The following is a 13,211-nucleotide window of genomic DNA, read 5'->3' as shown; positions in this document are numbered from 1 at the left end:
GCAGAATCAGGGGACACCAATAAAGAGGAATCAGGAGAACCACGAGAAGAGACAGAGCAGGCAGTTAAGGGGGAATGAGGAAGAGACGGGCAGGCTAGGCACCACATGGTCAGGTTACGTAGGGGAATAGTTCTGTACCCTTCCAATAAACTTTATAGAATATATATATCTGGAAAGAAATAGTATTATTTTAAATTATTACAAGGCACGTAGAAACAGGAACTCATAAGGGAATGTCCACTCACACAATGGCTCTTTTTAATAGTTAAAATAGCAATTTTTATCAAAATTTTCCCATTCTCACTCAGCTCCTGACTCCTAGTCAAGTACATTTATTAACTAGAATAATCAAGCTATTTTACCTTGACACTGCCAGATCATAAGACATCCCTGGAGAAGGATCTGGATTTGGAAATCACTGCACGTGTATGACCCCATATAAGGCCCACAAAACCTTGTTGTTATCATCTCCCTCTTACAGGATGGGGAAAAGGAGGTTCAAAGAGATTATGCAGTTTATCAAAGATCATCAGACTGGGAAATGTCTGAGGCTGATTTCAAAAACTGGGCTAATTTAATCTAAATGCTCCCTCTCCCTTCTCTGGAGCAATGAATGATCGGCTCCCACTGCCTTCTGTTGTGCTCAGATGCTGGAGCCAAATGCAGTAGCCTTTACCAATGAAGAACGACAGATTAATATAAAGTCTACAGAAAATTCTAGGGTAGCAGATAAAGTTCTGTTATCTTGGACTCCCAGGTGGTTTTCATATTGTCTACAGTAATTTTCAATGGAATTCCTATTTCCATATCTCCCCTGTTTGATATTCTGTGGTTTCCTTTTATCATCCTACAACTTTGATCAAGTTGCTAATTATTTTTACAACTGTTTGGCTAATTCTCTATGTATATTAAAATACCACATGGAAAGTGATAGTTTTGATTCCTCATTGCCTATTCTGATTACTTTATTTCTCCTTCTCTCGTTACCCTAGCTAGCAATTTTCTTAAAAAACTGAAAACAGTGGTGGTCATTGGCATGGTTGATTCAGTCCTGTTGATACTGGGAAGGCTTCTAGTTTATTCTTACCCCTGAGTCAAGTCCAGGTTCATGCCAGGTATGTTTCCCCAGACAGGTGAAAGTTAAATTCCCTTCATAAAATAGCAAGACTGGAGCTACATGTAAATATCTTTTCACAAAGCCTGTATTCTTAAGGTTTCTCCCCAGTGTGCACTCTCTGATGTACAACAAGTTGGCCTCTCCAACTGAATGTATTTCCACACTGCATGCATTCATAAGGTTTCTCACCAGTGTGGATTCTCTGATGTCCAGAAAGAATAGAAATCTGACTGAATGTCTTTCCACACTGCTTGCATTCATAAGGTTTCTCCCCAGTGTGCCTTCTCTGATGTGCAGCAAGATGGGAATTAAGAGTGAATGTCTTTCCACATTGCTTGCATTCATAAGGTTTCTCCCCAGTGTGCATTCTCTCATGTACAACAAGATGGTGTCTCCGACTGAAAGTCTTTTCACATTGCATGCATTGATAAGGTCTCTCTCCAGTATGGATTCTCTGATGTATAGCAAGCATGTCACTCCGACTGAAAGTCTTTCCACACTGCTTGCATTCATAAGGTTTCTCCCAAGTGTGCATTCGCTGATGTCTAGCAAGACTATTAGTCTTACTGAATGCCTTTCCACACTGCATGCATTCATAAGGTTTCTCCCCAGTGTGCGTTCTCTGATGTATAGTAAGTTGGAATCTTTGCCTGAATTTCTTTCCACATTGCATACATTCATAAGGTTTCTCCCCAGTGTGCATTCTCTGATGTATAGTAAGTTGGCCTCTTTGACTGAAATTCTTTCCACATTGCATACATTCATAAGGTTTCGCCCCAGTGTGAATTCTCTGATGTATAGTAAGTTGGCCTCTCCGAATGAATGTCTTTCCGCATTGCATGCATTCATAAGATTTCTCACCAGTGTGGATCCTTTGATGTCCATTAAGATTGGACCTGTACATAGAAGTCTTTCCCCTCTGACAATTTTCATGAGATTTTTCCTCGGTGTGCATTCTTTGATGTTCGATATAAGATAAATTTGGAGGTGGAACAAAGAATTCTTTGAAAGAAAAGTCATCAGGACCATCACTCATGAATCTTTGTAGGTCCATTTCATCCACAGGAAGGCTCATCTCGGTTGGATGTGCCTTCATTTCAGATCTAATCTTTCCTTCTGTAAGAAACAAACAGTAAAAATGTATTAGAATGTGTGCCTAGGACTACATTTCCCACAATTCCCTTTTCCCTTCTGTGTACTGTCTCATGACATGGTTGGGGTTTTTAGTTTTGGTTTGCAAAGCCCTGACTCTTGGTTCCATATGGAGGTGGGGGAGCTCTTAGCTTCTCTAGCCTTTTACTTTCCCTTGGCTTCAAGTGAAATTTAGTATTACTAAATATAATACTTGGGGCATTTCATATTAATTTTAAAATTTACAATCTGTCAAACCTATGAAGAAACAAGAACTTGAGTTTTTTCCTGCTATGTTTCCTGCCCCAGCTGCCCGGCTACAGTTGAGTTCGATCTTCCCCTACTGTCTGCCAGCACCTTGCCCAAGCTTCATGCTCCTGTGACTTCTGCCAGTCCTGCTCCACATCTTGATACTTCCATTGCTGTACTTACCTAAGTGATAACTGTTGAGTAATGGGAGTCCCTTTCTGTGCAGGGCAGCTGGTTGCCTCCTAAACTCTTCCAGATTCTTTGCTTTGGCGGGTGGAGGGGTCCTGGCCCTCCTTCACCAACCCAAGGCTACCTAACTACTAGCTCTCTTTCTGCTTTACCCAAACTCCCATCTCCTCCAGAGCCACTTTGCTTTGGGGAAAAATGCATACCCAAACCCCACCCGGTATTATAGTCATATCCTCCATTATGGGCAACTAGAGATCAATATTGAACACAAAAAATTAAAATTTTACTTTCTTCCCACCCCACCCCTTTTCTTGCATAGCTGCAGTGGCTGTTTTTTGCCAGGAGAAGGAATCAATAAATAAATGATTACAGATTTAAAAAATATATATTTTTCCATTAATAAAAATTCAACAAAATCATAAATAAATAAAATAAGCGAAATTACCCCTCCACTTACACGATAACCAACCCAATGATTTTTAAATAATAAAAATGTTAAAAATTCATATAAAATAAACCAAAATTAGCAACATACATTCAAAATTATCTTTTTCCCCTTTTCTTATTTTTTTAATTAAAATGCTAAAAAGCATAAATGCTTCTCTGAATGAAAGCCTTTTTTTTTTTTTGCCCAATTCTGAATGTTAAGTCTCATGATTACCTCCTCCTGCTTATAATCCTAGGAAATTTTATTTTCCTGATCATCAATGTTCAGACAAAAAAATGCAGGCTGGCATGCAAATTCTAATGGACAATTTCAAATAATTTTTACATGGTCTAATGACAAATTCAGATCCAATTCAAAACAACTGAATTTTGCAGGCCTGTTCCTGAACCACTCAGAGGACAATCCTACTTCTCTTGAAATAAAGATGGGAAACCTCTCTCCTGTATCTTATGTAGAGACTGCAACTTTTCTCATGCTCCACACCTTCTGGCTAACTTTACCTCCCCAGATCTATCTTCTAACACCCCATCATCTCCTATCCGTTCTCCCAACTCATAACCAATCCCAGCCCCGAGGAAATCTCATCCTCCTATGGTAAAAATTAAAATTAAATCTCTATTAATAAATACATATATTAGAGGTTTATTAGTTCTCATCTTTTGTTCTCACCTTCTCTGGGTAGACTAAAACTTCACACCTCTTTTGTTAAACTTGCCTTTTGTAAGTTGCTTGACCTTTTAGTGATTAATTTAACCTTTATAGGGACTGAGCACCTTTTTGTATTAGATCTAAAAATAGACCAAGCTTAAGGTTTTAGTTTCACTATAAGTATGAGTTAGGGGCTTTCATTGTTCAATCTGGAGTTTACAACCTTATCTTCCCCTAAGGCACTGTCTGAGTAGGGTGGAGTAATTTTAAAAGTTCTCAATACATTCCTGACCAAGTACCTCCATTGCTAAAAATGAGGAGTAGCTTAATCAAATCTTCTGAAGTAGAGTCTGAACAGTTTTAAGATTCACAGAACTAGAGTAGATCCAATCCTGAAGATCACAGAGGCTTCTCTCTAGGCTCTCATCTGCCTAAAGTAAGATGTTGTGTTCACTGATTATCCAAGAACAGGACAAAGACTGAGCCCCAGAGACCAAGAAAGGGCCTGGGCTGATGATTATGGGAAAGTTTAAGTAAAGCAGTACTCTTTACTCCTGTTCATGAGCTGCAAGTCTATGGAAAAAAAGGAAAATCAGGAAACCAGCTGCCTGACTCCACTCTACATTGAGACTCCCAGACCTCACCTGGTCCTCACCATGGCCAGGCAATCCTGTGATATCACCCTCATGATTCCCTCTGCCACCCAGCACAGCAGCCTCCCAAATATTTCCCTGGTCTCTAACTCTCCCTCATGGCTTCCTTCTACCCCTGCCTCACCTTCTGAGCTGAGAACTTTCCCTCATATTTCACAGAACACAAGCTGGACCTCTCTACAGAGCTCTTATACTCTAAATCTCAACGAGTTCAGCTGCCTCCTTTTCCTCTCTGCCCACAGGATCACAGGAAATCTCTCTTCATATTCAAAGAAGCCAATCTTACCCTTCATTTAAGCCCATCTATTCCACCTTGTAGGGCCCCCATTGTTTTTCATCTTTAGTCTTTCCCACACTAATGAGCTAATGACTTCCTCTGAGAACCAATTAAACCATTTCTCCCCAATGCTCTAAACACTCTCACTTGACCTCTTCCTCCCCATGAGATACTGTCCAACATCTCTCCTCAGGTTCAAGGCTAAATTGTTAAGAGATTAAGATGCACTCACTTGCAGTTAGTTGTGTCTGTGCCTTTCCCTTTTATCTTTGCCATACGTTCCTCAGAATCCTCAGTCAGGCTCTCCTAAAGCCCAAGGCCACCTCACCCTTAAAAATCTAGTGCTCCTTCTCCTCAGAGACTTCCTCTTGTGATTGGCTGCCCTGGAGCAGGGGTCTAGAAGGCCTCTACAGAACTGTTGGCATGCTGCTGTCTACTCTAGTAGGGGGTGAGCTCTATTAGGGGAGGAGATGTCCACTGCAGCCCTTTATATCTCCTATAACTTAGCCCAGCTCAGAGCAAGTACTCATACCTGTTTCAGGATACTAAAGAGCTCAGAGGGGATAAGCTCAGCCCATATAACACCTGCACAAGACTTCTAGGCCCTTCAGTCCAAAACACTGACTTCATAGAGGGTCACAGATTGATCCCATTAAGGGAGCTGATAGGAAATGGGAGTTCAACACCTTCATTTTATAGGTGGGTAAAATGAGGACCAGGGGTTCAGTGAATTTCCAAGGTAGTCCCTGCTAAGTCCTCTGAAAAAAAGAATTGCAAATTGGGTCTCCTTGTCCCCCAAATGTAACACTGACTTCACTAGAGCACACAGAACACTCTGGTTACCTTGGCTCTCCCATACCTCTTTTCCCCTCCCTCACCTGGGCAGCAGCTCCTCAAAACTTCTTGCTCCAGCATCCAAGAGGATTCCCTCTGCTCCATATAAGAGGTCATGTCTTCTGGGGGAGCTGGAAGCCCTGGGCATGGAAAATGAGACAGGGAGGAGGATGGAGAGAAGCTGTCTTTGAGTTATCTTTGGGGAAAGGATGGGGAGTCCAGTGGGATTCCTAAAGGAGTCTGCCCTCACCCCTCCATGTCTGTAATGGAGGAACCTGGGGTAGGATATGCCTATTACTCTGGTGGGGGACCTCAAATGAACAACAGCCTCTCCTTCCCCCATCCTGTTCTGGTCCATTCAGGCAGAAACTCCTAAACTCTCACACTAGGTCCAAGGGTCACAGGTCTGGGTCATTCTGAAACCCCAGACACAGGGACTAGAGGCATTAGCTTTTGTCCCATCACCCTGCTTGCTCCTCAGAGACTCTTCTCTCTGGGTATCTCCAATTCCTCTCTGGGGGAACTCAACAATCCTCCTTGGGCTCAATGCTATCTCTCAGCCAGTGCATTCATCTTGACAAACACAGAGGAGGGCAAGCAGGGTCTGCAGGAGGCTTAAGGGGCCCCCTGGAGGACAGTCTCTCCAGCACATAGGGTGAGGAGAGGAGGGTGGAGAATGTTAGGGAACCAATTGAAAACCAGAACCGGTGGTTCTAAGGTATTTTCTTTAGAGAAGGCTAGACTCAGTTCATAGTTTTCCATTATCTGGAAAAGAGAGGCAGCTAGAAGGGGAGGGGGTAGAAGGCCTCAGTTCACATTTCCTCTCAAACAGTTCCTATATGGGTGCCCAAGAAAATGCCACTTAAAACTATTTCCTCATCTATAAAATGGCAATAATCGTGTCACTGAATTAGGAAGATGAAGGTGAGGAAGAAGTAACATAATATTACAGAGAAAACTCTAGGCAGAACACTGGGACTAGAGCAGTTCATTATAAATGCTTCATCCCTTCCCTCCCTTCCTCACTAAGTCTACTGGAGAATTAGATCAATAGGAAGGAAGACTATAAGACTATGGACAAACCATCTCTCCTGGGGACACACAGGTGCTGTGAGCTACAAGTTTATCCTAGTTAAAGAGAAAATACCACCAAAAGTAGATCCAGCCTGGATGGGAAGAGGGTCGGAGGAAAAAAACCCTCCTGAACAATTTTCAGAGATGGGTTTGGGAGTTCCAATTCCGGGCCAGGGAAAGGCAAGAAGGAATCAACTCTGAGATTACTTCGACATCTGATATTCTCCAACATGCATTTGACCTTAGACTTCAGGATCAGCAAAGGGAGCCCCCAAGGTCCCATTACACAATGCAAAGCCCTTTTAAAGGAGAACCAGGAAGCAGGAGGGGCCTGGCTCTGGGACTGGGCATACCAGCCCTAATCCCTTCCTCATAATTGAAAACTACTCTGAACTTTACTTGCTATTGAGGGTGATATTCCCTTGGATGGATGACTCCAGAAGCATAGAGAGACTCCTTACCCACAGAGTACAAGTTCTGGACATTCTCCAGCATCACCTCCTTGTACAGCTCCTTCTGGGGAGGGGACAAGAGGCACCACTCCTCCTGGGTGAACTCCACAGCCACATCCTTGAACGTCACCACATCCTAGAGTAGTCCAAGTTAGAGCACAGAGGGTTGAAACTCACATCACAAGGAAGAGCCCACCTCAGGTCAGTTACAGGAGGAAACCCACAGAGAAGGACCCACAGAGAAGGGAGGGGTCCAAAGGTCCCACCCTTTGTTAGTGTCAGAACCAGCACTAGAAGTGGAGTCTGTTAGAGTCCAATGGACCCTTGAAAACAGCAGCTCAAGGATGCCTGGGAAGGAAGCCGAGGAGTTTCTAGTGTAAACCTTAAAATTTCTTAGACTTATAAATGTTGGAAATTTCACCATTGGGAAATTTCATACTTGAAGAATTTCCTACTGATAGTGGGAACTCTATTGGAATGTGAACCCCATTGGCATGGGAGGTTCCTTCTCTTCCCTACTTAAGATTACTTTAGGACAGAAACCTTTTGCTGAACAATGGAAAGGGTTTTGACATATGCTTAAGCATAGAACAGGAAATTCTTTGAGTCACGATTGATTTTAGAATTGATACAATAGAGATACTTGGAATGACAGAACCAGGTCTAGAACTTCCAATCTCCACCCTGCTCAGGGTAACAGGATTTAGGAAGGGCTGCAGCAAAGGATCAAGATTTAATTATTTGAGAATATGACCTTCAACAGACATGTGCAAAGCCACAGACCTCTGGGAGGTCCTGGGTTAAGGTAGAGCCACCACTGGCACAGGGAAGACATGGACAGTGATTGGTAGAAGTGAGAACTGAGGGGAGGGAACTTGGATGGTTTCCTTAAAGATAGCAGGGTCTGAGGACTGAGAGGTGGTTGGAGAGGTTTTGCTCTGAGAGGTTGTGCTCTGAGAAGCTTGCTCTGAAGGAAGCTGGAGGTGGAGGCCCCTGAGACTGTTTCTCCATTTTGGTCACGTGAGTGATAGGGACTGATCTCTTTTCTTTGCTTCAGCTATCTCAGGGCTTGGGCCTTTTGGCCCAGCCTAAACAGAGGGGGTATTAAAGCCCTATTCCCTTCTCTCTCCTCTCCCCTCTCCCTCTCCCTCAAAGGAAATCTCTAGAGAACCTCCATTGCAGCCAGGAGATAAAGAGAAAGCAAAGCCTGAGAAGATAGAGAAAGGATGGTGGCCCTACCTCGACATGGAATTCCCTCACCTGCTAAGAGCTCTGGAATGTTGACCCAGTATTTTTAATCTCTTGCTTGCCTTTAGCAAAAGCTCATCCTTACAACACTCTGGCCTTGAAGTTTCCTTCTAGTCCCAGCTGAATCCTCCCCTTGTGAATTTTAAAACTACTCTACTTTACTGGGACTGGAACTTTAGAAGATCTGATTTAGCTATTTCCTGATTAGTAACAATGGACATACTTGGTTTAACAGAATCAGGTCTTGGGAACTCTACATTGCTCCATCCTACTTGAGTTAACAAGATCAAGAATGCTTGCACCATACTCAAGGATTAAGTATCTGAGGAAATGGCCTTCAACAGACTTGTGCAGAAAGAGGGGACAGACCCCTGGGATTTCCTAAATTAAGCTAAACGATCACTGGTACAGACGAAATGCAGGAAAGTGGCATAGAACAGTCTATATAAGGCACATCACTTCCTCTCTTCTCCATCTGTTCATGGAGAAGCATCTCTGACAGGTAGAGTGCTCAGTCTTCTGACATCTTGGCTTGGTGGTAGCTTTTTGTCTGGGTTTTGGCAGTGAGTTTGCCCTTGAGCTAATTCAGGTTCAGGCATCTTGGCTGAGCCCTCTTGGATTTCACACTGATTCTTTCCTCTTTCACACTCCAAATCCTTACTTTCTAGATCCCCTAATCTTCCCACCTAGTACAAGCCAGGTGGGAGAAAATCCAACACCCTTTTCCTTCTCCCTTCTTCTTAATTTCTTTCCACTATATTAATTAAATCACCATACAATTTCAGACTGATGGGTATTTTTATTTAGTTATCTGGGATATCCATGGCGACCAATAATTAATATAATTTCCTTTCCACCCTCGGGAATCAGTGGTCTCCTCAGAACCCTTAGTCTTCCCTCCCACAATGCTTCCCTTCTTCCAGCCCCCACAGAGCTGGTTTGGACAAGGCTAATGAGGGGTCTCCTCGGTCACACTGAGGGGGTCTGGAGGGGGACCAATAGCTTCTCCTTTCCTTTGTGCTGAGCAATGCCAGGCACACACCTGGGTGTTCCTCCACACTGGCTGACTTGGACTAAGAAGTAGGAAAGAGGAAGGAGCCAGAGAGACTCAGGAAGACTCAAGGACTTGAGGCAGAAGCCAGTGAACAGCACCAGGGGACAATGTCTTCCCTGAGGATGGCACAGGCCAGGGTTAGGGTTAGATTCAAGAGGGAACAGGTGAAAAGAAGCAGATGAAGAGGGTGTGAGTATCACCAGGCAAGCAGAGAGCAAACACAGGATCCCTAGACAGGGAAGGAGTCAATGGTCATCCTCGGTGTTCTCCCTGAGTGCCCAGGGTGAAATCTGACATGAGAAGCAGAGCCCAGGGGGAGCTATTTGAGTCTGAGCTGACAAGGGCTAACCAATCACTCTAAAAGCTGAGGAGAAAGCCAGGAAGGGCTGTTCCTCTTCCCTAGGATGTGCGGGAAAGAAATGGCCCAGCAGGAAGGAGGGAGCAGCCTTATAGTCAATCTTGTGTCAGAGCCAGGGAAGGGCCTCCCTGGCTGATGGGGCTCCCATCTAGGGCTGGAATGCACTTACCTGGACTGGGAGTCTGACCATCTCAAAGGCCATCCCTGAGGCTCCAGGATCCCTGTAGAGGCAGCAAAGTAGCCCCAGTGAGTCCATAAGGTGAAGCTCTTCCATCTTTTCCCAGGCTTGTCTCTGTAAGGGTTAAATTTGGAGTTTTCACAAAATAAGAGAAAAACATTTAATCATTTCAGTTCGCATGAGAGTATAGTAGCGATGTAAATTCATATTATCCCTTTAAGTCAGAGGAAACAAAACTTCTAGCAGTTTTAAAAATGAAAAATTTCTTTTCATTAAAATAGTAAAAAATGAAGTAAAATGAATATAGTAGAGAAATGTAGGAAAGAGGTAGAGAAAGAAAATTTCCTAATGCTTAGACTAGTCATCCTATAACTAACTATAACTACCTCTATTTACTACCTAAAACTGCAGATAACTACCACTAATAATAACCACCCTAGAAGAGGGGGTCAGGAAAGGGCTTTGGCTCCTGGGCAGGCCCAGGGGCAGGAAGGCAGAGATCAGGGATCCTCCCAGAGGGCCAGCTCTGAGGGCAGCACAGAGGAACCTCTAAGCAGGAGCTGGGGGTCAGGACACCTGGGTCAGGACAGCCTGGGCTCCTAGAATGGCCCTTCTCTCCCTCTAGACCTCTCCCTCAACTCTAGACTCCAGCCCAGGGTTGGGGTTCTCCTGGGACACCACCAGGCTGGGCAGGAGAGAGCTCTCCTCCCCCTGCAGCCAGCCCCTCCTTCCCTCCTCCACCATCCTAGGGACCCTCCCCTGTCCTCACCCCAGACTGCCTAGATACAGCCTGAGGGAGGTGGAGGCAGCAGAGTGCTCCTGGGGGAGGTGGGGGGGAGGGGGACTCAGGGAATGTGAGGCCCACAATGGGGTGCTGGGGGGTGGGTTTTAAAGCATCTCAGGAGAATCAGACTGGTGAAGAGGAGAGATGAGAGCAGGTGACAGAGAGGAGGAAACAGGGGAGGAGGAGGGAGAGGAAGAGAACCAGGAAGGGCCTGGATGAGGCCAAGAGGCTAAGGTAGGCCCACTCTGACAAGAAACTGGCCCAAAGCCAAAGCCCTGTTCTCAAGGGAGGGGGGAGGGGCTGCTGGAGGACCCCCAGGAGCTTTCCCATCCCAGAAGTCCTTATGTGCCTCCTGGAGGCCCTCTGGGGCTGGGGGAAGGTCATAAGGGTCCCTCCCAGTACTCCAGAGGGAGCCCAGCCAGCCTCCAGAGAGAGATCCTCCAGTCAGAAAGCCCTTCCAGGGGGCCAGGACAGGCTCAGGGTTCAAAGACAAAAGGGGGAGCCGCCAAGAGCACAGGAAGAGTCTGAGGTCACACTGGAACCCGGGTCCACCTCAGAGCACTCTACAGGCCCAGATGGGACTCCCTTTGCCAGAGGGCAGTCCACCCTGAAGGGAAGACCCTCCTCCTCCCTCAGCCCCCCATCCCTGACTGCAGGGCCTTCCTGGGGCTCTGCTGGCCTCCTGGACTCTCTTCCCCATTCATGTCAGCCTCCATTCAGCACTGAGGAAATCTCCCATGATGCTCTTCAGCACTCCCAACCCTAATGGCCCCATACCCCTCCTCCCTGCCACCCCCTCAGTCCTGGGCCAAACCAGCCTCCTGGGGAGGTCCATGAACAGCACCTCCAGCTCCTGGCCAGGAGCACCCTCTCTGGCTATCCTCCATAGGCGGATTACAGGCTCTCCCTCCCCAGCTGGGACCACTGCCCTCCCAGGCTTCCCTACAGTCCAAATGACAATCTTGCCTCCTCCAGGAAGCCCTCCGGAACGCCTCTTTACTCTCAGTCCTCTCTGGTAATTACCGTCTAGCCAGAATGGAGCATTCTTCGGTTGAATGAAGCTAAGGCTGCCGGAGGGGCGGGGGAAGAGGAGGCCGAGGAGGAGCTCGGGGAGGTCTGGGGCCCAGAAGCTGGGAGGCAGGACTCCTGGGTCCTTACGGGGCGCGGTAAAACTGCATCCGGTACAGCCCCTCCCCCGTCCCAACACCCCCTCCAGGAAGGACGTTGTAGCAAGAAAGATCTCGAAGAAGCCGATCACAGTCAGAACCCGGAGCTGCCCCTGGGATACGCTGTACCCAGCGCACCGGGCTGCAGCCTCACGTCCTTTCCGGCCCCCAACCAGCCCCGCCCAGCTGCAGAGTCCCAGGACCTGGGGGAAGGGGAGCGGGTCCCGCCTTTGGAGGGATCCAGGAGGCACAGGCGGGAAGTGTCTGCCGCAGAGGGACTCGTAAAAGGGAGGATTCGAGCTCAGTCACGCTCTCTGCCGCCCGCCCTCCCCCAGGCTCCTCTCCCTCTGGACCCTTCCCCCCTCCGGCCCCCCTTTCCCGCTGTCCCCCGCCGCCACTTCATAATTACCGAGGCTGGAGGCGCGGGGCGGAGGGAGTTCCAGGGCCGGCTAAGGAGCCGACACGGAAAAAACTTGGGAAGCCGAAGACCCGGAATTGGATAAGAGCTTAACTTCCTGTTTCCCCGAGGCCTCTGCGCCGCCTATTCCGAGGCTAGATTGCCCCGCCCTGTCCCCTGGGCTGGCCCTCCCCCTCTCCTGCAGAGGTTCTTCAGAGCCTCCAGATTGAGCCCGCCTCCCTCCCCTTCCTTAATCCACAGCAACGCTTGGCCGAAGGTCCCCGCCCCCGCCCCTCCCCTGTGGGTCGTAGGGCTGGTGGTGCCTGTGCCGGCCCTGCTCAGTTTAAGGCGCTCCGCTCTTTGGCTTTCGGGAAGAAAAAAAAGGGTCCCGGGGCACCAGGCGTCCCGAGTTCCGAGCTCCTTTTGGTCAGAAGACAGTGGAAGGGGAGGGAGGGGCGGGGACATCCTCTTCTCCTCCCCCAGCCCTTCTAGAAAAGAACTGTGGGCGTAGACAGGCTCCCGACAGCCTGCAGTCAGGTTGAGACAACAGGCAGAAGAAAGAAGGACAAAGCTCCGCCCTCATAATCGTCCCTCTCCAGGCACGCCCCTATTGATCACATTTCTCTGGCCACGCCCCTCTTGGACTGACCATATTCTAGGGCATAAAAACTTCATAACCAAAGGCAAAAACAGTAGAAGTAATAAATGCATCCTGTTCAGGTCATGATCCAATAAAAATTATAATCAGTAACAATTAATGAAAAGTCTAAATATTAATTGGAAATTGTAAGAAATTAAAAATTAGGGTTGAAGCTAAATACGAGAGTTCTAAAGTAAGATTGTGGTTTAAAAATATTTTAGCTTAACTCAAAATGACTTAGTAGCTTAATTTACGAAGTGGTGGACAGTTAGAAGGGTGTGGCCGAGTGGGGTTAGTAACTTGAAGGCACTTAG

General features: G+C 46.8%; 1 protein-coding gene across 2 annotated transcripts; it reads right to left on the bottom strand.

Annotated features, from left to right (window-relative positions):
• Positions 1-236: 236 nt before the first annotated feature.
• LOC100617076 (zinc finger protein 565-like) lies at positions 237-12,819 on the bottom strand. 2 transcript variants are annotated; one of them, XM_007490811.3, is made up of 5 exons: positions 12,270-12,819; positions 9,902-10,024; positions 7,082-7,208; positions 5,591-5,686; positions 237-2,233 (listed from the first exon to the last, which is right to left on the bottom strand). In XM_007490811.3, exons 2-5 carry the CDS (start codon positions 10,004-10,006, stop codon positions 1,209-1,211), a joined length of 1,353 nt encoding a protein of 450 aa, XP_007490873.2. In that variant the 5' UTR covers positions 10,007-10,024; positions 12,270-12,819; the 3' UTR covers positions 237-1,208. The 2 variants fall into 2 exon arrangements, with proteins under 2 accessions (XP_007490873.2, XP_056677266.1); XM_056821288.1 differs by having other exon boundaries at positions 5,591-5,677; positions 12,270-12,811.
• Positions 12,820-13,211: the final 392 nt, after the last annotated feature.

This window comes from Monodelphis domestica, chromosome 3, assembly GCF_027887165.1.
Source record: "Monodelphis domestica isolate mMonDom1 chromosome 3, mMonDom1.pri, whole genome shotgun sequence".
In the NCBI taxonomy this organism is placed as follows: Eukaryota; Metazoa; Chordata; class Mammalia; order Didelphimorphia; family Didelphidae; genus Monodelphis; species Monodelphis domestica.
This window is presented reverse-complemented; position numbering and strand designations above follow the sequence as displayed.